The sequence below is a fragment of the Cibotium barometz genome, chromosome 44 (assembly GCF_041138505.1).
Source record: "Cibotium barometz isolate CiBa-2024 chromosome 44, ASM4113850v1, whole genome shotgun sequence".
Classification (NCBI taxonomy): Eukaryota; Viridiplantae; Streptophyta; class Polypodiopsida; order Cyatheales; family Cibotiaceae; genus Cibotium; species Cibotium barometz.
The window spans coordinates 28,009,739-28,034,264 of NC_141089.1; the positions used below are offsets into that span (position 1 = coordinate 28,009,739).

General features: G+C 47.1%; 1 protein-coding gene across 1 annotated transcript; it reads right to left on the reverse strand.

Moving 5' to 3' along the window:
- Nucleotides 1-507: 507 nt before the first annotated feature.
- Nucleotides 508-24,526, reverse strand: LOC147613150 (nucleotide-sensitive chloride conductance regulator (ICln) family protein). Its single transcript, XM_086782434.1, has 6 exons — nt 24,254-24,526; nt 8,524-8,644; nt 7,402-7,525; nt 1,276-1,335; nt 1,065-1,171; nt 508-896 (listed from the first exon to the last, which is right to left on the reverse strand). Exons 1-6 carry the CDS (start codon nt 24,415-24,417, stop codon nt 843-845), a joined length of 630 nt encoding a protein of 209 aa, XP_086638560.1. The 5' UTR covers nt 24,418-24,526; the 3' UTR covers nt 508-842.

Sequence of the window (24,526 nt, forward strand, 5' to 3'; positions counted from 1 at the left end):
AAATTACGAGACCTAGAGATAGCATAAGCGTTCCTAATCACTTCTCTTGTGTACCCAAAAAAGGTGTTTTGTGTTTAGGGTATGTGCAACATTTCACTCTTTTTATGTTAATGTAAATATTAGAATGTGTGTACATACATACATACATTGTGTGTATGTGTGCACGCATCTATAAATATACACACATACACATGCACATTTATATACACACATGCGCATACACGCGCGCACACACACACACACACACACACATATATGTATGCATGTATGTATACGAGTAAATATCCTGTATAAAGGGTTCACAGCAGATCAAGGCTACGCAGCGACCTGAATTGCTTCTCCAAGACATGTAAGATGGGCGAACCTTTTGTTTGTAACAAGCCTATGCACATTTGTGCAAGATATATTGAGCTGTAGTTTGGTCAAATATTGAAGAGAAGCGCCACTTAAGGTCCACATTATTAAAAACAGGAACAGTTCAAAGGCTGAGGGGCAGACACAAGTGTATCAAAAGAGGAGATCACGACTAGCTGAAATGCAAAAAAGAAAGAAGAAAAATCCCCAGCCGAGCACATTGATTGCACTGTTGTGCTGCATAGATCGAAGTCAAGCCACAGTACACCTTATAAAGCATAGGGGCACTTCCTGCTAATCTCCACACTCATCGTCATGGTCGATGGGTAAATGAACATGTTTGAAAGAGTAAAAAAGAAACAACCATAAACATGTGCAGGATATACAATCCTCTAACAAGGGAAGTCCTCTCTTGACAACATACTGGTAAGTCTGCAATGCCCAAGGAGCTCTATCTTCAAAATTTTCCATGGCTAAGTGGTGCCATCTTACCCTTCAATTTCATCAGCATCATCGAACTGGTCGCCATCATCAAGGTGCAGCTGAAAAACAAACTGTAAGAGCTCAGTGATCAATTGGTTAAAGAACTGTGTGTGTGTGCATGTGAAAGAGAGAGAGAGGTGTGTTTAGATGTTTGGGAGAGTGCGTGTGCATGTACGCATTTTCCTCATCTCAGAAGAGAGCAAAGAAATGCATTACAAAAGAAATACCTCAGATAAGCCAGTTACATCATGATCCTTTACACCATTGGAGTGTCCTATGGCACCCACCAACACCTCTTCCTCGTTAAAAAACCAATCCGCCTCACCTTCCAGTTCTGCATGCAGTAAGGAGCAAACACTCACATACCCATCCTGAACGTCTCAAGCATGAGCGAACCGGAAAAGAGTATGCAATACCAAAAAAAAAACAGAAACTTACCTTCTTCTGGGTCAGGATTGAGGAGTGCACAATCACACAGAGTTTTGAAAAGATTGTCCACTGTGATGTGTATTGCCATGTCAAGGGGTCCCGTCGCAAAGCTCAAACAGAAGAACCAGATCTTTAGCAAGCATAATAACAGCAGCTATTGCAATAGAGGAAGAGAGCTTAAGTTTCTCTTCTTTATAACTTCTTTACCCTAACACACTGTCCTTAAGATTAGTGCCATGCACTCCCGGACGCCCACATGACCTGTGCCTACCTGCCATCACCCTCCTCCCCCCCTGGTCGCCATAGCTATTGCCCTCCCCTCCCCCTCTCGCATTCACGCCCCCCCCCCCTCTCCCGCGGTGCCTGCATGACCTGTGCCTTCCTGCCATAGCCCTTTTTCCCCCCTGCTCGCCATAGCCATTGCCCCCCCTCTCGCATTTACGCCCTCCTCCCTGTTCCCCCATCCCCCCCCCAACACACACACGACCTGTGCCTTCCTGCCATCGCCCTCCTTCCCCCCTGCTCACCATAGCCATTGTCCCCCCTTCCCCCTCTCGCATTCACGCCCTCCTCCCCCTGTTTTGCCATCTCTCTCTCTCTCTCTCTCCCCCCCCCTTCCCGCACGCCAGCCGCCACCCCCTCTGCCTGCACACTGCCCCTTCTTCCCTCCACCTTCTCTCTTGCCTACACACTCCCCTCTCACTTGCACCACCTGCCCCCATCTCCCTCCCCCTTTTTTTCTCTGCTGCCCGTCTGCCTCTCCTTGGCTTTTTTGCTTTTCCTCCTCCCAGCTCCTCATTTCCCCTTATCGCCTATCCTCTTCTGTGTTTCTCAAGACAGGTTTTCAGTTCTCAAGCAGCATTTTCTTCCGGCAAGTTTCAGCCTCTTCTGGTCTTTAACCCCCAAGACTCCATGGCAGCCGCTCCATCGTCCCCGAACGAGGCCGCCGTCCCTTGCCTATCCTTTTCAGAAGTGGACAGTTGCATCCTTAGAGGCCTCCACTTTGGTATGCAAGATTGTTGGTGGCCACTTGGCGCGGGGACAGCTCAGGGATCTCTTACAGGCTAGCCTCCTTGGTGTGCCTGGAAAGATTATTGATATTCATCCTTTGGGGGGTGGCTACTACCAGGTTTAGTTTGACTCGCCAGTGGCATCGGATAGAGTCGTGCAGCTGAGTCCAGTTGCACTGCGTACGGCCTGGACCTTCTTTGCGAACCTTCAACCTAGCATCCGACCCTCTGGCTGGCGTTTCAGGGTTTCCCTGCGACAGTCTTCTTCCCAAGCCTTAGGAAGGAACACCTTGCTCTTCTCCCGGTCATAGGTGGCACTATCGGGAGCGTGACGGAATCCCCCTCCACCGCTGCTTCGGTTCTTGCTTGGGTGGCCGGGATTCCATCCCTTCACAACTGCATAGCCTCCCTAGAGACAATGCTGCACACCATCTCTTCATTGCCTTCCAAGAGCCCCTATTCTGCAACGAGTAGAGTACTCTGACCTCTCAAGCCAATGCTTCATATGCAAGCAGATGGGGCATCTTGCTAGAGCTTGTCCTTGTCACAACAGTCCAGGAGACTGCCCCCGCTGATCCCAACCCCCCCGTTCCCAGCTTAGGTCCTCTTCAAGGGGGTGGGAGGGAAGCTGGCCCTCAGGCAGCAGAGCACCAAAATCCGGCCGTGGCCGACACTGATGCCGGAGAGTGGCAGACCGTTGGCCCATGACGGAGCCACCAACCACCTGACGCGACCCCCCCCCCTTCCCCCACGTTACCCCGGTTTGGAGACCACCCCGCCAAGATTCCTCTCGAGGTTCCCCGATTCCAGTGAGGCCTGCTGGCCCTACTGAGCCTTTGGTGGACCCTTCCTCTCTCTCTCTGGAGGATTCCTCTCATTCGCCTTCTCTCTCCCTCCACGCAGCATCCCCCACCTTCGTCTCCAACTCTCCCCGCAACAGCTCACCCTGCTCCATCTCCTTCGAGATCCCCTCCCTCTGCCTCTCTTCAGCATTCCCGCCACTATCCGGAGAGGATGCAGCCAGCAAGTTCAGTTAGCTGCTTGATTCATTGCATCTTGGAGCAGGTAGAGATTAGCATCACCACCTCCCCGGTGAGGGCTCTCCCACCTGGGTCGCCAGGTCACCCCCCCCCCCCCCAATGGTCCTAGGGCAGCCAATGGATTACAGTTTCTTCCGATGTCTCCCTATCGAAGGAACTTGTATTTTCAAGGAGACGGTGGCTCCCATTCGGGTTTGCATGGTGTTTCATCACTCCATGCCCTCCACGCCAGAGAGTGGTGCAATGATCTTCTATGTCCCCTTGAGTGCAGCCCCGGGGACGGATTGGGACACAGAGTCGGTGTCTATGCCATCTAGGGGCAGGCAATTGTGCTCCCTCATCATCTACGTTGGTCATGTCCACTCTCGGCTAGTTCAGGTGTGAACCCAACTTACTCACGGGCACTTTTTCCCTGTAACTGGACACAGGTTTTTTCCCCGTGTGTGAACACACTTATGTGTGTTGGACACTTAGCCCTAGGCTTTTTAGTACTCACTTGTACTTTCATTTCACATCATTATTGAGTACATCTTTTCCAGCACTCTCACGTTTCTTTGTGCTTGAGGTTGTGTGTGTGTGTGTGTGTGTGTGCAGGCTAGCTGCCCTCCTACCCAACATTGGTATCAAAGCTTGGTTAGGGTTAGGGTTAGGGTTACACATCAGAGCTAGGGTTTGCCCTTATTGCTCAGCTTCAACCTATTGTGCATACATGCCACAATCACCCTTGTTGGCGACCTGTACTGCATGACTACCAACGCCGTACACTGTACCAGCTGCACCGTACAACTGTTGCCGCCCGACTGTACCTGCATCGTTGTCTATATGCCTGTCCTCTGCCTGGCACCGCCTGTAAAGTGCTGATCCAGCTCAGATCTGTAGCCGCCCGTTTGGCTCTACGCCGCCCTGCTCCGCCCTTGCGCTGCCCGTACATTCGCCGCCCCACTCTGCAGCCTGCGACGTGTCATCTCTAGATCTGCAACAGCTCGACTGCCTGGTACCTGCTGTAGTTAGCCGCCGTACAGATCTGCATCGACATCAACATCTTCTTCTCGAAACCAGTGCCATCGGTAATCAATAAATTTGTTTTGATATTATTTCTAATCTCTGTCAAATATTGCAAAAATTGCTGAAAAATTAGCAAATTGACAGCATTAATTTTGGGGCTTTTCACCATTGAGCCTACAATTGCAACATTGGCATTGACTTCAACAGATTTGGTGCATAATTGTACTAGAAATTTGGGGATTTTGCAGAAATTGGCACTATTTACAAGCATTTTGAGTGTTACAGGCACATTTACTTGGCATTGGGGCATTTCCCCCAACTTTTTGGGCATTACAACATTTGGTACAGGTGACAATTGCTTTAGCAGATTTACAGGTGCAGATCCGGTTCAGATTTGGTCTAATTGGTTGCCTAAAAATTGGGGCTTTTTTACATTGAGCCCATTTTTGCAACATTTGATCCATTTACCATTGATTTTACTAGGATTTGAGCACTTACAGCTCTTACAAGTGTCAGTTGATTATGTTTTTCACGACACATGTATACATTTGTGGTTTACTGCAATATATGTATGCCATTGTGGACACTTTGACAGATTTGCATCATCGTGCAGTACACTTGCAGATTTGGGACCTCGCCATTCAAAGCCGTGTCTTGTTGTTGGGCGAGTTGATTGTTAGAGGACTTCTTCCAAGCGACGAGCCATGGAAGGATTTCAGCCTATACACCAAGCTTGGAGGGCCCTTGGCCGTAGAGAACTAGATGGAACTTCGCGGAGATGTGGGTTCGTGGCTTTAGCCCAGCTTCTGAGGACAGATTTGCAGCCAGCCTATTAAGAGCTTGGGATCACCTCACACTCGCCCTCCAACACTCAATTCCAATAGCCTTCGAGGAGCGTCTTCGACAGCCCTTGATTTGGAACCCCTTGATCCGTTTACCTAGTGGTCACATGCTAGGAGCTTTAAGCACGGGACCTACCAGGTCTCTTGGAGATTGGCTAGCACAGCTTCCAAGAGAGAGGCCTCACTAGGATTCGGGTCAAAGACAGACTCAGCCTCGACATTGATTGTCATTCCTCCAAAGTGGTTGACCCCGGGCCCTCTTCCCCACAGTGATTGGGAGTGTTTACCATGCATGATATTCTCCTATCAATTCATATCGCAAATGAGAGCTCCGCATTGCTCCCCTTTTCGATTGGACCTTGTGGCAGATTAGCGAGATCCGAGTTCCTCTTGTAGGACTTCAGGGGATGCACTTTACAAAGGGTGAGGGTGATCGGATTCCATGCACATGAGTGGCACATAGACCCTCCTCCGGTCAAGGTGGCTAGAAAGAGACTTTGGCATTTATGGATTTGGGAGAGCCACGTCACCCGCCTCTAGTGGGACCCGGGGGAATGGACTTCATGTGATTCTGCAAGACAAGAAGGAGACTCCGTGTACCCCGTTCTTTGCATACACCGCACGGCTAGGCCGTAGGATCCAGATGCCTGAGGTCAAGGGCATCCCGGCAACATACCGGCAATCTCAAGGCCTCTCATCGTGCTTTCTCTCAGATTTCTAGAAGAGGCACTGGGACAGTTTTCGACCTCGAAAGATAACCCTCTTTTTGTGGTTGCTGGCCCATCGAAGTTTGGCGGTTGCCACATGGTTGGCCATTGGTGGTACCAACAGCATGTTCGAGATGTGGCCATCCCCAGGAGTCTTAGTGACATTGTCTTTGGGATTGCTTGAAGGCTTAGGAGGTTTGGCAACAGATTCTCCACATCTTCACTATGGACAAGGCCTCTCCCTGTACTATTACATGGAGTACTGTCACTTGGGCCATTGAGGCTGTGGTGGTCATGGCTTATGAGAAGGAAGGTGGAGAGCTAGCCCTTCAGGTGTCTCACCTTCGCATCTCGATAGTGCCAATCCTAGCCCCATCTATTGGTCACTAGACTCTTGGTTTGTGCTAGAGATTTTGCAACAGCATTGTCACATGGCACATCTGGAGAGCTCGATGCAACGAAGCCATCGAAGGAACCCACATTCCGCCTCCATTAGGAGCATTTGGCTTGACATCATTCATACTCTCTGCGGACAGTGGGGGAAGCTTCACGGTGGTTCTGACCGTATGCGAAAGTGTTGGGAAGCCTTCCTGAGGCTCTGGCAACCTGGTCCTTTTCTCACAGATAGTGGTGGTGAGCCCACTTGGCATTATAGACCGCCTGTGTGGTTATTCCCTCTCCCACCCCTTGTATGAGGTAGCCTTCTCCTCATAGAACGGCCAGCTAGAGGAGAAGTGCATCCTTCCCCCTTATTTTGTTCTTTGATCCTCGCCCTATACATGGAGGCGAGTTTGTATCTAGCCTTTGAGGCTGTTTTTTGTTAACTAATAGAAGGATCTTGTTTTCGGGAAAAAATGCTATGATCATGAATTTGTAATGCGTATATACAATCACCACCCATGATATGGCAATCAAATCTATCACCAAAAAACAAAAAAGAGGACCACTATTTTCCCTGCCTGGACCTGTCCACCCTCCTAGCCACATGATGTGTGGGTTGGTCGACCACATCGAATGCATGCATGCATGCTACATACATACATATGCATGTATGTATACATACATACATAAAAATAGTCTCCTTAAGGTAGGCACTATGATCATAAATTTGTGATGTGTGACTGCACATGTCTGCCCTTCTGGTTGCCTGTTGTACGCTGGCTGCCTATATCACATGCGCACACACGCGCGCGCACAGAGTTTATTACCATCCTGGAGGCCAAATTGACCTATATAGGAATCAACACAAAGCTTAGACAGTCATTTCTTGTAATCAACAAAACAAAGAAAACTGAAAGGATCCACAGGCAAGTCAAGCAAAGAGAGAGAGAGAGAGAGAGAGAGAGAGAGAGAGAGAGGCAGCTCATTGGCCACCACAAGGGTGATTTGAAAAAAATCCACAATTAACAAACATTAATATTTGCCAAATGCAGGAACACTTCATATAAGCTTCATATAACCATCACGATCTTTAAAAAAATTAAAGACAGTTTAGGGAAGAGAAAATGTTTTCAAACTGTTTGAAGGATACAAATACTTGAATCAGAAGGAACTAGGCGCATCTCTTGAACTTTCGACAAATCTCCAGCATCATGGTTGTCTTCCATCTCATCTCCATCCTCATCGCCATAATCAAAATTATCATCAGCCTCTATCTGCACATCCATCTTTGTGTTGTATTAAAGCGAAACTAGAAACTTGCCAGCACCTGCCACTAGAAAATTATTAGCTCTAAAGGTAGTACCATTCCACTATGCATGCATACATACATACATAGTAGACTGAACTTGGGAGATTAATGGGGTCTTGAACACTAGAACGATATGGAGGGCCACATGTACAAGAGACTATAACCCTATCCATGCATACATGTGACGTATGCCAACCTGCTAGGTGGTGAATAGCATGTTGCATCATAAACATCGCATCCATACCCACAGGCACATTTCCACTCATGATTGAAAGTTATTAGATAGGAGTGGCATCTCCTCTTGACCCTCCAAACCTCCTCATTATACCTATCCCGAATCGGCCATGTCAGGGGTCACCGAAGGTACACTACGCGTGTCTCATCCTAGGAAGTCTCCTCAAAAGTCAAAGTTCTCTAGGACTGATGATTTTGTTAAAATCTTTTCTTAACTAGTTCGCTGCCACTTCCATAGGATATGCACCTGTCCCTCACTTGCCTCATGCCTTCCCTTGAGTGTGGTTGAAGTGGTTTGTTTGGCTAGCAGTACTGCCTTCCCTCTTTTCACTACCTCCATCCAGTTCTCTTCCAGCTCTGCAACCTAACTGTCCTATACCACCATCAGACTAGTTATTCATTCGCTTCTCGGGGGCTGCTATAGCTTGAATTTCCAGCCCTATATATCCTCTGGTAAAAAAACAAGCTGTACGAAACTAGTTACACAAGCTGAAGTATCCATGTGAAGCTACATGATGACAATGTGTGCTCTCCGCATTATACATGGAATGGACTATCCACCCCATTTGACTGCATGCATGCACACTATATTTGAGTGTGTGCGTGCATGTTCCTGTACACGTGTACACCTTTTAATTTTTGTGTGTGTGTGAGCGCCGGGGGCAGGGGGGGCAGGGGGTATATAAGAAGCAACAGAAGTCATAAGCCAGCATATTAACACAAACAAACCTGGGTGTAGATACAAGGAACTTGATAAGCCTCTGGATCCCTTGAGATAGCATGCATTGATAGAGAGAGAAAATCCACTGCATAGCCATGATGATCTGCATCACTTATCCAGATCAGCCTCCTACATGGCCAGTACACAAACAAGAGCAATAAGATCACATGGCAATAAACCCACGTTCACAAAAGTAAAATATCCTTACGCTCACTTATATAAAAAGCAGAAACATCTTCTCTCATAAATACTAAAGAGAACTATGCAAGTAGTGAAACAAACGTAAAATATCCTCACGCTTACTTACATAGAAAACAGAAACATCTTCTCTCATAAAATCTAGAGAGACCTATGCAAGTAGTGAAACAAACGTGCTAGTTTCACATTAGGCAAAAAACTTAAAGGTCTTATAGAGATACATCTGGTGTAGGTGAAAGCATCCATACACATGGTTTGTGACAAACATAAGACCTAGAGGCCCTCAAGCATGGATGATGGTGTCACAACACAACACTGCCTCTAAAGCTGCTCTCAACACATCGGCTGTATCTGACAAAGCGGATCATTAGCTGATGAGCAATAGGGCTTTTAGGCAGCTTTGAAGAGAGCCCAAGGAGGTCATAATTGAAACAAAAGCACAACTAAAAGTTATTTAGGAAAGCTTTCAGACTGTAGACTGGTTCCTACAGCAAGTCAGCCAGGTCAACATGCTCACTACTCGCAAATAACCCCTTTTTGTCCCATTTTAGCAGCTGTTCACATGTCCCCCCGTGGCCAGGCTTTGGTCGCCTGGCTGAGGCTGGTCTTGGGACGGAAAAGCTTGCCCATGCTGAATCTTCCCCTTCTCAGCTGTTCATGCATTGATGTTGGGTCAGGGGAGTGATGGAACCTGCAAGGTGAACACACACAAACACACTTGGACAGAGAGCCCTATGAAGCCAGAAAACAAACTCACAACTATAACAAGTGAGAGTACAAGGTACTATACACCTGGGATAAGTGTGTCCCAACACACCAAGGGTGTGTTCACACGGGGAAAATACCCAAGCCAGCACTTGATAAAAAGTGCCCGTGTGTAAGTGATTGTTCACACTAGGACTTCCTAGAGGCCAAAGGTTAACAAACCCCCCTGAAGTGAATGGTGTGAATGTGTACAAGGTGTAGCAAACTACCCTGGTAGAGATAATAAGTTTAAAGCTTTGCAAAAAGCTTCAAACTCCTCTCTCGAAAGAGACTTTGTAAACCTATCTGCCACATTGGCCTATGTAGGCACGTAAGTCAAGGCTCTCTCTCTTGCATGGAGCCTCTCTCTAACATAATGATAATGCATATACACCTATATGAATCCAAGAACATGCCCAAATTCACCTTATAAGAAAGTGCAATTTATAACCTCATGGTAGTCATCTACAAAACAATAAACCATCAACTCCATCATGCATAGTCTGGACTAGATACTGTGACATCCCCACTAACTTCATCAGTGCCCAATAGTGGGTGTAGAACTTGGTATCAATATATGCTCCCACACACACATGTTAGCATTATTCATCTCTTGGTAGTCTCTCTCTCTCTCTCTCTCTCTCTCTCTCTCTCTCTCTCTCTGCCTATGTCTCGCACTCTTCGCTACGCACTTTTGACATGGTATCAGAGCACCGGGTTGAGGCTCTTCTACAGAAGGTGTTCTGGCATTTTTTCTGAGAGAGAAGGATTTCTGCGTTTTTCTATACTACTGGTTGCAGAGGAGGAGGGACTGTTTTGGCCTTGTCTAGGCGGCTGAAGGAGATACCTTTGGCTGTGTTTTCTGCAGTCTCCAGAGTTGGGGCAGCAAGCAGGGGAGATACCTTTGGCTGCGTTTTTTGCAGAGTTGGGGCAGCAAGCAGGGGAGATACGTTTGGCTGCGTTTTCTGCAGAGATGGGGCAGCAAGCAGGGGAAATAACTATGGCTGCGTTTTCCCCCAGAGGAGGTGCTGCAGGTGCTGTAATTTCCTCTTCCCTCTCTTCTTCTTGGTACATGTGCTGCCAGCTGTTTCCAGCAGCGCTTTTTGCATTATCTCATCTGCATTTTTGGAGGCAGTGGAGGCAGGTGTTCTTTTCCAGGAATGGTGCCTTCCCACATGGCCTTGAGCCCTTGCTTGGCCAATCTTTGCTTTGTCAGAGTTTTCAGACTCATGGGTGCACACTTGGATTCACATCCTCGAGGTGTGTGTGGAAGACAGTTAGTCCTTTCTCGACAACAGTAGAGGGGGTCTATGAGTTTGTGCCAGTTCAGCATAGTCTTGCTGGAGTACAAGTGTTTCCTTTAGGTTCTCAGGGTGTTCACTTTGAGAGGGGGATGTGGTTACTTGAGCCACTCTTATTCCCCAGGCAGATGGCCTTCTAGATTGCAGGGTACAGGCACAAGAGTCTTCATCCCTAGGATGAGCATTGATTTGGGAGCTTGGTGTACAGGTTGATATCCGCATTCATGCAAAGGCAGGCTAGGTCACTTGGTGACGAGAGCTGTTGTCGAGGTTCACAGGTACCTGCTCAGTTGCAGGATGGGAACAGGATGCATGGAAGGTGTACAGGTTCATTGGGTACAGGTAGGTACCAGTGAAGCAACAGTTTGGAGCAGATGATTGACATCAAATTGTGCTTTGGGATGATGAGTTGTGGATGTTTGGTTCCACATGGACACGTGACTAGTTGGTTGGGAGCTTGCTAGCTGGGGGTGTCAAGTTTTGGCAGGAGAACTTTCTTGAGCTCAGTGCCATAGTTAACACCAAAGAGCTCAGGGGGTGTTGCCATGTGATTGGGTGACTCATAGGGGTGTGTGAGTAGTAGTTGTCATGTGCACAGTGTATATCTACCGTGTGCTACACATACACAAGACTAGCTTCGAGGTTTGGGGAAACTTGGAGCTAGGCAGGCTGATTGGCGAGCTGAGTTAGGGATAGACTAACAGGCGGGCACCCAAGTATGGACGGGCGGGCATCCAAGTGTGGACGCCCGATGACCGGCCAAGAGCCTATAAAAGGGTGGCCTAGGTTAGTCATTAGTCATATAGAGTCTCGCGTGTCTTTGTGAGAGCTCTATGGTCATCAGGAGTCTGGATCTAGTGCAGACGGCTTCATGCAGCTGAGGCCGACGGCAATCTCAAGGCCCGCAAGAGTAGCTTCGTGGCGGTATGGGACGTCACGAGGTAGATACGTCCATCTAGTTAGCTCAGCTCGTGGCTCGGTGGGGACAGCCAAGACTTGTGGGCTTGCCCACGACTGTCAAGGTTGGGAGGTGAGTCAGACCTACACCCCGTCATGTTTGTTTGGTTTGTTTGCAGGTTTCGAGTCTTGTACCAAGAGCATTCTACGAGGAGATCCTATGGGGATTTGACAGTGGTATCAGAGCAAGCCTCGTGAACGAGCAAGTCGGTAGGTAGAGAAGATGAGGTGAAAAGAAAGGTATGAGTTCGAGATGCTTGCTGTTTTTTTTGTGCATACTGTTGTTTTTTCAATTTCAGCATGTTGTTTTTTCATCATAAGAAAACCCGTAGTGAATGGGGATTTTGGTCTTGTTATGAGTTGTTTGCTTTGCAAAGAAGAAGGCTGGATGTGTGTTTTCAACTGTATGAACAGTTTGAAGAGAGAGAAAACAAGGAAAAAGCATGTCAGCTGTATATTTGTATGCGAGAGAGAGAGAGAGAGAGGTAGCGATGGTTGCATCGCCTGTGTGCCTGCAGCCGTGTGGCACCTGCAATGGCTGCACAGTCCACGTAAGCGATGAAGGTAGACAGGTAAGTATGACTGCTGCAGCCTTTATGTTAATCGCACGTGTTCGCAAGCAGGCCGTACACGCAGGCAGGCGTAGTCGGTCAAGTGTGTGCGGCCAGGCAGGCATGTAAGTGCGCAAGCGGCAACATCAGGCGCACGCAAGTAGTCGAGGGTCAGGTATGCGCGCAAGCGGATACACGCAGGTAGAAGGGTGGCATGAAGGCGGCGCTAAGGTGCTGTAGAAAACAATTCGAAAAAGCAAATGCCGGGTGGAGTGAGTTTTTTTTAACTTTCGTTTCTTTTATAAAAAAAACCCACGCCGCGCTTTGCCTTGCTTTCGTTTTTTTTTCTAAACCTTAGTAAAGGATTTAAAAACCCAAGTCTTGCTTTATAAGTGTTTTTTTTCTTTTTTTTAAGAAAACAGAATATATATATATATATATATATATATATATATATATTACAAAAAAAAAACACAAAAGCAAAAGCTAAAGTTAGCTTTTGGGGAAGCCTATATATTCCCCTTAAGTGGGCTTCTTGCCACACATCTCTCAAGTTCTCAAGCTCTCAAGTTGTCTAGCACTCTTATTTGTGCAAGATTAACTTTTTCTCACCTTACCCTCTTCAAGATGTCGACCCAAGAATCTGAGTTGAAGCCCCTTATCGAATGTGAAGACCTGCCGGCTACGGAAGACACCGATGCCGATCTTTTCGACGATTATGTGTCAAAATCAGATTTCCAAGAATTTAAACTTGCTCTCGAAGCTTCTTCCTCGGAACGTCAAGCACAAATCGCCGCACAGATGCAGGCTTTACAGAACTCCATCTCTTTGTTGACCACTACCCTATCTACTCTTTCGAGTATGGATACCTTGGCATCTGCTTTAGGCCCCAATATTACTCCGGAACAATTTGGGGACGAGCAAAGGCAACGTACCAAGGAGATAGTGGACACTTGGCTACATAAGTGGCAAGTCCATTTTCAGTTCCATCCATATGACGATGGGAAAAAGATCCAATTAGCAGCAAGTTTCCTCTCAGGCAAACCTTTGCTTTGGTGAAAGGAACTCAATCCTAAACCAACGACTTGAGCACAGTTCGAAGACGTCTTCAAGAAAGAATTCCTCAAGAAAGAGAATGACTATCATGTTGTTGCCCTGTTTACTTCTTTGACCATGACCTCGCAGAATCTCACTTATGAGGTCTATCTCCAAAAATTTAGAGACTTGCAGATGAAAGCTATGAAGATGGATCCCACAACTCTTTTGGGGTTCTTCGTAGCCGGTTTACCCTACTGATACCGTTTACAGGTTAAAAACAACAAATGCAAAACTTTGGACGAAGCCATTCATTCCGCTCGTATCTATGATGATACAATGGTCTCTGCCAAGTCTAAACCCGTTACCGAGCAGGGGAACAAGCACAAAAGGAAGTTCTCCACACCAATGGCTAGCGCGATTGAAGGAAAGTCTTCGGACCAACCTTCAAAGAATTCAACTTCGACACCAACGAAGAAGAAACGTCTCCTTAAGGCTTTGAAGCTCGAGAAGGAGGAACGTTGCTTCATCTGCGAAGAAAAAGGACATATGTGTAACGAGTGCCCGAAGCAAAAGGATGCAAAGACCAACACAGGACCCAAGCCAAAGGCAGCTAACCAGTTGTCTTTGACAGGTACGTCAGTTACTGTACTTTCTCGCCCTAGTACATGTTCTGATTGTCTGTACTCTAAAGTTTTTGTCTTGCATGATCTTCTTCGAGTTTATGGAGAAGTGAATGACCATAGAATCCACGTTCTTCAAGACTCTGGCAGCTCACACAACTTTGTTAAATTACAAACTTGTGCAGAAATTGGGTCTTGACACAACGCCCAACGATCATACCTAGTATGTACGCCTACTTGCGGGTAGACAAGTATGGGATCGAAAGGTGGAGACGCTACCGATCCGGATTCAGGACTACAAAGATACTCTGGAATGCTATATTATGCACCTAGAACATGTAGACTTGTTATTAGGGATTGAGTGGTTTAAGACTCTTCAAGTCCAGATAGATTGGTCTAGTCATATTTTTTCTTTTGAACATAGGAACATCCAGGTGATTGTATACATCCCTCTCAAGGACCTCTTATAAATACAGTTGATTTTGACAGTATAATGGATTCTTCTTTGTATACTGCTTTCCATTGTGTATTGATTCCACTTTCTTCATTTCTCATACCTTCTATGGATGTCAATAAATTAAGTGTATAGAGCTATCGGAAGCAGAGAACTGCTGTCGGCTGCAAGAGGACCAGACGGCTGAATTAATGGATAATGTAATGCCAGTCGGTTGGCCGACTGCTGTACTCCAAAGGGCCTATAAAAGGCACGTGTATTCATTGTTGTAAGGATTCACTCCCATAAGGAGTGGGTCCTTAGGGTCACTAGACTAGGACTATTTTGGTGATGTTAACCTTTTCAAGAAGGCAGCCAAGGGCTGTAGATTGTAGGTACCTTTTTGTACCATCAGAAATATACTGAATTTCCAGCATATCTCTCTCTCTCTCTCTACTCTCCCTTCTGTCTACGTTTTTACATCAGCATGTTCTTGGTGGTGTTTAGGGCTGAAAGAAGACTCCCAGAGCTTCTGCGTGTTACAACCTTGTTAGTACAGTACTAGATGACATGAAGCACACATACGCATTTTAGTTTAGAAGAACCCAAGACAAGCTATTGGAAGGAGCAGTGGAAGCAAGTGCATGAAGGCGATGGGTAGATGGCAAACAGTGGCTAGATGGGACAACAAGGACTCCAAAATGGCACGGCCAGACAAGGAGGCAACTCGCGGCAGAGGCAATGGACGGCAAAGGATCCACGGCCAAGGAAGAGAGCCTCATATTGAGAGGCGGCAAAAGGTTAGCATGGAAGCGGGCAAAGCCAAGGAGGTGTTGCCGAGGAAAAACGTCGTCACTTGAAGGAGGCAGCAAGCTCAAGAAAGAAACGCAACTAGGCAGAGCTGCGTAGGAGCATCACATGCAACTACACCTGTGATGGATGAAGAAAGAAAAATGCACGTTGCATACGTAGAAGCCTTGCTGTACTGATCCACAGTCCTAAGCCTGATTAAGAACAAGATGCTGATTTATACATGATTGAGACAGAGGAGAGAGAAGGAGAGAGAGATAGCTGATGTCAAGTTTTCTTGTATTTATATGGTACAAAAAGGTTGCTGAATGCTTGTACATAACTTAGGCCCTTGGTTAGCCCCAAAGGGTGACCTCTAGCCCCTTTCTACATGCTGTATGCTAGAGCTACTACTGTAATGCTGAATGACTTGATGAAATGATGTAAACTATGACTTTTGCTTATATACATGCATGGGGTGCTGGTTGGCCAGCTATTGAAGCTGTCGGCCTGTTGCATCAACAAAAAATCATGTAAAATGCTGATAAATGCTGTGCTTTGCCTTCTCGACTTGCCCACACCTACTACCCATTGTTGAGCACATGGCCGCCTACTACATGAGTACCTATTGGCTGCCGACAGGGTTCCCATGCCCCCATGGTGATGATGATGATGATGATGTTGCTTATGATGATGATACTACTGCTGATGTTGATGGAAGATGTTACTGTGGATGACCTAAATGCTATCCTATCTGATGGATTAATCAAGGATTATGATGTTTATGCTAGAGATTAGCCATGGCACGGGCGTACACGTGACAAGGCAAGTGGTTGCATGAAGAAGAAAATGTAGAGGGCCATTGCAATAGCTTTGATACCAATGTAGGGTAAGAGAGAGAGAGAGAGAGAGAGAGTGGAAGATTTGCACTACTCAAAAGCATCAATTAACCCTTTGTGCTTTTATGTGCACAAGGCCTTATCTTTCAACCAAATAATATCTAAGTACATGACATCAATGCTTATGTCAAGTACACAAAATATCTAAGCCTAGGAGGCTGTTCACACACACATAAGCACATTTACACATTTCCACACTCTAAGAGGTGGTTCACACGTATACACACATACAAGGGTTATTCACACTGGTGGACACGTACACATGACTCCGAATCCCAAGTGTGCATGTGACATCCCCTTTTGCTTAACTTGGGAGCATGGGTGGAACTAATGCTCCACCGCTCCACCCCGCTATGGATCTTCTGGCAAACTCACGCTCTACTCTACACGCCGGTCCAAACTCGAATAGCATGGCTACTCAACCTGTTGTTTCTAATGATGTCTCCGCCACTGCCTCCTTGAGAAATGCGGACTCTAGAACTAGCCCTCTTACCTCTGTCTCTACCATGGTAGACACCATTGTGGAATCTCTTATCTCATCCTCCTCCTCCATGGATTTGGAGAGAAAAATCTAGCGTTTACACACCAACTTTTCTTTGTTCTCGGAAACGGAAATGGACTTTGGGATGGGTTCTGTCTAGATTACCTCCAAGTCTGGAAGTGTCTACTCCTTGGGCTCATCCTCCAAAATCTGCTCCTTACTTGGGGGCTCTATCACCGATACCACTTCCTCTCTTGAAAGCTTTCCGGCATCCTCGGACACTCCCGCCTCGTGAGCTTCATCTATGGATGAATTTACAGCTAGATGTGCTACCTTTCTTTCTTGGATCTCTTGTTAGCAAGCTGCCAACAGGCTCTCCAAAAGTTGGATAATCTCCTCAATCCCCTCTATCTTATATGTTTCCATTAGGCTCTTGTAGAGATCAAGGTTGATGGACCATCCTTTCTCCCAAGAAACCAAAGAGCTCTTTGACATTCGCCAAAACTCCATAATCTGTTCCTACCGCAAATGCACTTGAAGGAAAAAAAAACACTTTTGTGGTCAAGGATTGTGTGAAGGTTTCATTCATCCTTGCGCGACGGAGGAAGGGTGGGTGTAGCCATTTGGCTCAGGCAAGGAAGCCACATATACCTAGATGTGTAAAACACAACCCTATCTGCCCCTCTGTCCACGAGTTGGCCTACCTGTAGCACCCCCTTGGAGGTGCCCTTTTGCTACGTCTTCCTGTTGTATATGGCCGCCTACTGTGTGCTGCCATGCAGCCTACATATGCTGCGTTCCTTTCTGAATCTAGCCGCCCTTCTACTCTCCCAAATCTCGCCTTTGAGTGCCCACCGCTAGAACCCCTGATGCACCTTCACCAATAAGCTGTCTTGCTTGCCTTCTCTGGTGTTTGGCCCTCCTCCTTGCCTTTTCGCTGAGTGCCCCTTTCATACACAAGAGCTATCCAGTACAGAATCTGCAAAACATAGCCTTGATGAAAAAAAACACAAACCTAAGTGAAAAGCAAATGTGATGGGGTTCTTCTGTTAGAAGTCATCTCTTGTCTTTACTAAGACACCAGGGCCTCTGTCGTGGGTGTGCCCGCCCTTGTAGGTGTTGTTCTCATTTTTCCTCACTCCCCGTATTTTTCCCATTTTTTCTGTGGCTTGAGGGGCAGTCCTGTGGTGGCAGGTGGACCTCTGATGCTGGCCGACTGCATTTGTTTATGCTGGAGGTGGCTGATCATTTTGCTTCTGGTCCACGACCACCCATCCGACTCACCTTCAGCTAGCCGACTGGTATGTGATGATGGTCGTGGAGGTTATAGGCCTGTCGCCTGTCCTAGAGCAGGCCGACTGCACTATGGGGGCCATATAAAATGGCCCTTGCCACTTTTGTATCATTATTCGGGATCTTCTTTGTGTATATAGAGCAGAGTTACACGCCTCTGGTATCAGAGCCCTAGGCTCTTGATAGTTCTTGGGATTTGTGTGAGCAAGAGGGGGGCTGTTGTGTTGCTCATTGGTGGACTGTTCAGGACTGTTCGGGAAGAGGAGAAGCAAGAGGATGGCAGGCCGATTCGCTGGACAGCCACTTGAAGGTGTAAGTTCTTCTTTGTTCCCACCCACCCGCCCTTTTTTCAGATTACATCCCCACAATGGCAGATTTATTAGAGACAGCTGAGAAGTATGTGAAGATCCCAACACTCCCCACGTTCCCGATGGACCGTCAGTTGGACGGGAACAACTACGGCATATGGAAGGTTATGATGGAATCTGTTCTGGAGTCTTACGACCTTGCTGACTTAATCGTTGTTGGGGTTCCACGGCCGGAAGTAGAGGAAGGGGAGCTACCATCGATTCGTAAGGACCGGGAGGCAGGGGCACAATTGCGGGATCGAGTCAACGCCAGGGTTCGTTCATTTATTTTCCTCAACTGCACACCGCAGGTAAACAATCATGTAAAGGATATGACGCTGGCCAGAGGTATATGGCAGCATTTGACTTCTCTTTACAACAGGGTATCGCCCATGAAGAGGATTTCCTTGGAAGTACAGATGCGGGTTATAAGCCCTGCGAAGTCGTCGATGATGCGGGAGCATATTAACAAGCTATAGGCTCTTCAGCAGGAAGTTCTCCAGGTTGGGAAGGAGATATCGTCAGAGGACATGGCCATAACGTTGTTGTCGCATTTGCCCTCTCAGTACTCAGCATTTTACTCGTCTTTGATTACCAGTGGTTGGCAGGCTCAGCACCATCATGTGGGAGGTGCTTGTGCCCATGGTCTTGGACCAAGAGAAAAGATTTGCTGGAGGTGGCTGATCGTTTTGCTTCTGGTCCACGACCACCCATGTGTGCTGGCCGACTCACCTTCAGCTAGCTGACTGGTATGTGATGCTGGTCGTGGAGATTATAGCATAGTGACAGGGGGACGGTGGGACGCCCACGTGGGACGTGGGAACGCCGTCCCGAACAACGACACTTGCGTAACGACGGCAGAACGGCCTGGGGGACGATACGGACGAGACGTGACCAGGGGACGCCCATCCCCGCCCGGGGGAACGGGGGGACGTTGTCATTCGGGGACGGGGGGACGTCTGCAACGGCTACAATTCCAGCCATTTTTTTTTTCAAATAACGGCTACTAGCCCTTGGCGGCTGGCCGTTTGAGAGTTTGAGAGAGAGAGAGAGAGAGAGAGAGAGAGAGAGAGAGAGAGTCAGCTGCCATATTCTATATAATGGGCTGCAAGCTACTCCTCTTCTACTCAAGCCTTCCAAGACTTGAGTTCCTCTCCTACTCAAGCTTTCCTCTCCACTATCTCCCTCTCCTACTCCACCACCTTCCTCTCCACCCTCTCCTACTAGACTACTTCAATCTTCCCTCTACTTCTCCTACTCTACCCTCTAAGCTCTCTCCACCCTCTTCTACTAGACTACTACTAAGTTACTAACTATTCATTGTATCCTCTTCTCGTGCGGGCGGCAGGAGTAGAACGGATGGGTGGTCATGGTGGGATGAGATCAACTTCGAGCCTCCTACTCATGCGGGGGGTGCACGTCCATGGTCAGGTCACACCGGAGATAAGAAAGGAGCTTCTTGCAAAGCTTGCTGCCCATCAAGCTTTGAGTGCAAGCCAAAGGGTGCGTGCAGTGGATCCCAACACTTATGTCACTCCAACCCAAACATCAGGTTCTACATCGGGTGGTGGTGCATCTTCATCTACCCCTCCTCCTCGTGGCACTACTCAAGGCTTCACACAAACCGCCTTCTCAATGCCGCAACCTAGTCCACCCTCTCTCTCTCGTCGGCAAAGTACTCTTGAGGGGAGTTGGGATCCCAAAAAGAAGGAGGAGGTTGATGCCGCGGTGGCCCGCTTCTTTTTTCATGACCACATTGCTTTTCGTGTGGCACGGTACGTATTTCACTCACATGATTTCATCATCATGTCTCACGAGTCACGATTCATGGGTCACCATTTTGCCATTCTAATTACTTACTCTCTTTTTTTTTGAAATGATAAATAGGTCCGACTACTTCAAAACGATGGTGAAGAAGACTGGCGAGTACGGTCCCCACTACACACCTCCATCCTCCGAAACCTTGCGGACCACTATGCTTGACAAGGAGAAACGCCTTGTTGAGCAAGCGGCGGCAAACACAAAGAGACAATGGGCTCGCAATGGAGTCTCTTTGATTGCAGACGGATGGAGTGACACGCGGAAAAGGTCTATCCATGGCCTTGTGGCATACTCACGGGGGGAGATGTACTTTGTCTCCTCACATGATGCTTCAGGGACAGGAAAGAGTGCTGATGTACTTGCTGCTGAGTGGAGTAGCGTTGTTGAGATTATCGGCCCCGAATGTGTGATCGGTTTCGTCACGAATGGTGAGGCGACAAATAGGGCAGCGGGAGCTATTCTTGAGAGTATGTATTCTCAAATCACCGTCTCTTTTTGCATGGCACATTGTCTCAATAATCTTTTGAAAGATATTGGGAAATTGACATGGATTGAATCGGTGATTGATGATGCATGTGCAATTGTGACCTTCATCAACAATCACACTACCTTCGATCCGAGTTTGGGAAGAGGTCCACAAAGGTCCTTCTCAAGTACTCGGACACTCGCTTTGCATACAACTTTCTTATGTTGCATCGCTTGAAGGATTGTCAGGGTGCCGTGCGGCAACTATTCATCAGTGATGAGTTTTGCTCCTCATCTTTTACACGTACACAGGTAGGGATTTCATGCAAGAAAAAGGTCGACGATGCTGATTTTTGGGAGGACCTCAAGCGTACTGACACCATGGTGCATCCCATTGTCCACTTGCTCAGGATTGTTGATGCTATGCAGCCATGCATCGGCAAAGTATATGAAGCCATGGACCGGATGATAGAGAGTCTTGAGAAGCTTGAGCCAGACGTAGATAGATATGAGGAGATCCACTCGCTTTGTGTGGCGAGATGGAGCTCATATTCCTCTCCTTTACATGCAGCTGCTTTTATGGTGGACCCAGAATTTCAGGGAAAAGGGCAGGAGGGTGATAAAGAGGTGAGCAACGATTGAAGACTCATCTTGGATCGCCTCACGCCGGATGCAGAAATCAGGCGCAAAATTAGAGACCAGCTCTCTAATTATAGGGCATTGCAAGGCTCATATGGATGTGCAGATGCGCAGCAGGACAGATTCAAGGTTGGTGCAGCATTATGGTGGGAGGACTTCGGATCAGATGGACCAGAGCTACAACAGTTGGCGATCCGGATCTTGAGCCAGTCCGTTAGCTCTTCTTGCCTAGAGCAATTATGGTCCTCCTACAGTCACATTTCATCAAAGAAAAGAAATCGGCTTGGGGTGGAAAGAGCTAATGATCTTGTCTTCATTAGCGCAAACTTGCGCATACTTGGCAAGAGTGCAAGATGCAATGCCGATACTTTTACACAGTGGGAGATGGAACAAGAGGAGGCAGCTACAACTATTGCACAGGAGGGTGGGACAGATGGTTCTCATCATGAGCCTTCATCGGATGACACAACCCCCATCCACACTTCACGCACTCATGATCATGAGGCTAGCACCTCTCTTATTGGGAGCGCAGAGTATGAGAGCGAGTGACTTATATTTTGTATCGCCTATGCCCCAACATCTTTTGAGTATATCTATTTAATGCTATCAACTTTAAAGTCTTTCTTTTCCGACTTTGCAAGTCTTGACTCTTGACTCTTGCACCTCGTAGTGTAATTTAATTTTAAATGTAATGTGTATCATGATTCATAACTTTTGGAGTTAGAAAGCTTGTTGTTATTGATTGATTAATCTTAATTCTTTACTCCTCTAAAATTAACAATTTTGAGTGCCGTCCCCACCCCCCGTCCCCGTTCCCTACCTTTAGCCGTCCCCGTCCCCGTCCCCGTCCCCTGGTAACTATGGATTATAGGCCTGTCGGTTGTCCTAGAGCAAGCCGACTGCACTATGGGGGCCATATAAAATGGCCCCACAGCCCTTGCCACTTTTGAATCATTATTCAAGATCTTCTTGTGTATATAGAGCATAGTTACACGCCTCTTCTCTCCTTCTCTTGTGCTGTTTTTCTGCACTGTGTTTGCTCGTGTTTCCACATTTGGTCAGCATCTCTGCTGCGTATTCTGACATCTTCGTGATGGAACTCCACACCCTTGTGAGAATAAAATTTGCAACCTTTCAACAGTCAAAATCCCGACGCTCTGATACCAATGTAACATGGGTGCTTGTGAAAGCGTGTTTATGAATTGATTTATTACGATTAGCGCCTAATCAAAGACTTAAACCCATGTTCAAAATGCTTCTTCTTCATGCTCAATACACTAGAGAGAGATGACCTAATCTACCATGTATTACAAACATGAAATGTATACAATGCTAAATAGAGATACTCAATGGTAGCACTATTCTCAATGACTCAGTGATGATCAATGAATCCATATGGCTAAAGCCTAGACTCCTATTTACAGTGTGGTGACTTGGCTACCAACTCTACCAACCCTAATAATAATGTCCAACTAGGTGTGTTCACACAATAACCCCACAAGTCTGTCCACCACGTTGGGCTACTCATTGGGCACTTGGACAATATGACAAAGATCTAGGACAATAGCCCTTACGAACACATAAATCCGGCCACATACTCAACCTCTGAGCTAGCCAATGGGTAGAAGCATGTCCACATCACACTCGGGAGAGTAAGCATGTGCCAGCCACTCATCTCTAAGTGTTGTCCCTTCATAATTCTCAGAAGAAGGTTACATTGAACAACTCCCCAAGGCTTAACCAGGAAGCGGCCAAGGCCAAACTCAGCACTGGCTCTTCAAGGATCTTGCGGCGGTGGATGGAAGCTGAATATAAGAACTGGACGGGAAGTGGGTGATTGAGAATGAAGCACCAATGGCATCGTGTGGACCTATAAATAGGTCATTCCATAATCGTTTGTAACTCTTGTCATTTGTAATCCTTATATCTCAAGCCCTCATAGCTTCTTGAAGCTGTACTTAGTACTTACATAATTCATTGAGTTCTCAAAGTCTTGAAGTATCAATCCTTCATTGTAATCCCTTAGTGTATTGTACACATTGTTGCTAAGAAATATAATTCTCTCCTTTCTACTTCATTGTCATGTCTTTGCTATAAAGGTTTAAGTGTGATAATGTCTAAGCAAGTATTCACCAGTATTAATTCCCCGCGAGTCCACCCGGGGTGTGAAAGCAGATTGAGTAGAAGTTTACCTCGGTAACACCAAAGGTTTTCCAAGGATAATTCCTTGGTAATTCACCAGTACAACTGAGATTAAAACCTACCTGTCTACATCATTACACAAGGCACAGGACTGGGGTAGCATGGAGGGGCCTCGGACAACAACGCAAGAAGGCTAACTGCTAAGCAACCCTAACAAGTGTTGGCTGAGGATCAGGCAATCCTAAACCAAGTCGGTTTATCGGTCAGCTGGTCAGGCAATCTTGGACCAAGTTGAGTACAATTGAGCCTAGGGCAACCAACCCTTGAGGCACCTATTAAAGGGGCGTTTGGGATCTCCATTCCCCGTCTCATATTTTTTGAAGCTTCCCAAGCTTAAGTGCAAGGCCAAGGCGATTGGGCAGTGTCTATAAATTAATCTACAATTATCGTTGTGCTGAGAACTTCTGTCTATGCCAGCATTGGGCTGAGAGGGTTAAATTATGTACACAAACATTCAATTGTAATCATGCTTGTACATATAATATATACGATAGGTTTTTAAGTCTACTCTATTGTGTGCTTGCGTTATTGTGTTATGCTGCTCTCTTCCCTCTCTAATTGACTCTCGCACAAGCACAAGTAGTCTACATGGGTAGATTCTCTACAAAATCCTAAGCCTGTCCCTAGCTCGAACCCTAATTGGTAGCCACATGATACATGCATCCAATGGCTGACGATGATGTATGTGACACGCCGCAGGGCCACTCATCCCCTAACAACTCCTCTACTACAACAGCTCCCCTGCCCCACTATTTCCGCTGACACTCTGCTACTGCTTCCACGTGCACTTCCTGCTCTCGCAGCCTGCTGCATCGTACACCATCTAACCTTACGCGGGTGTACGGCCAGGCTTAGTGGCTGTACGACCAGGCTCGTGTCATCACCTCTGAGTTAGGTCAGGAAGCGTCTTAAACGATCTTAGGAGTCTAGAAGATGAGAACTGGTGAAAAGAAAACCTACTTGGTGGTGACGTGGAGAGTGCCGGGCTGCTGAAGGGGGCCATCATCAAGAGCGATGCCGACGCCCGATTGGACGGCGCAGACGGACTCTCCGGCAGTAGAGTCGATGCGAGGACGCCCGTCGGGCTCCCTGTCGTCGAACGCAACGAGGCCGCGAGCCGCCATGCTTCCTACGATGTTAAACTTTGTGGCGCGAAAAGAAAAAACAGAGTATGCTGTAGTAGTTGAGGGTTTTTCAAAAAATAACTTGTATCTTCGTCAAAATCACCATTTC

Coding starts and splice junctions, on each gene's coding strand:
- LOC147613150 (XM_086782434.1), bottom strand. CDS start 24,417: ATGGCGGCTCGCGGCCTCGTTGCGTTCGACGACAGGGAGCCCGACGGG. Junction 8,645..24,253: donor ACTCTCCACGTCACCACCAA/GTAGGTTTTCTT, acceptor CTGGCCATGTAG/GAGGCTGATCTGGATAAGTG. Junction 897..1,064: donor ATGTAACTGGCTTATCTGAG/GTATTTCTTTTG, acceptor TTTGTTTTTCAG/CTGCACCTTGATGATGGCGA.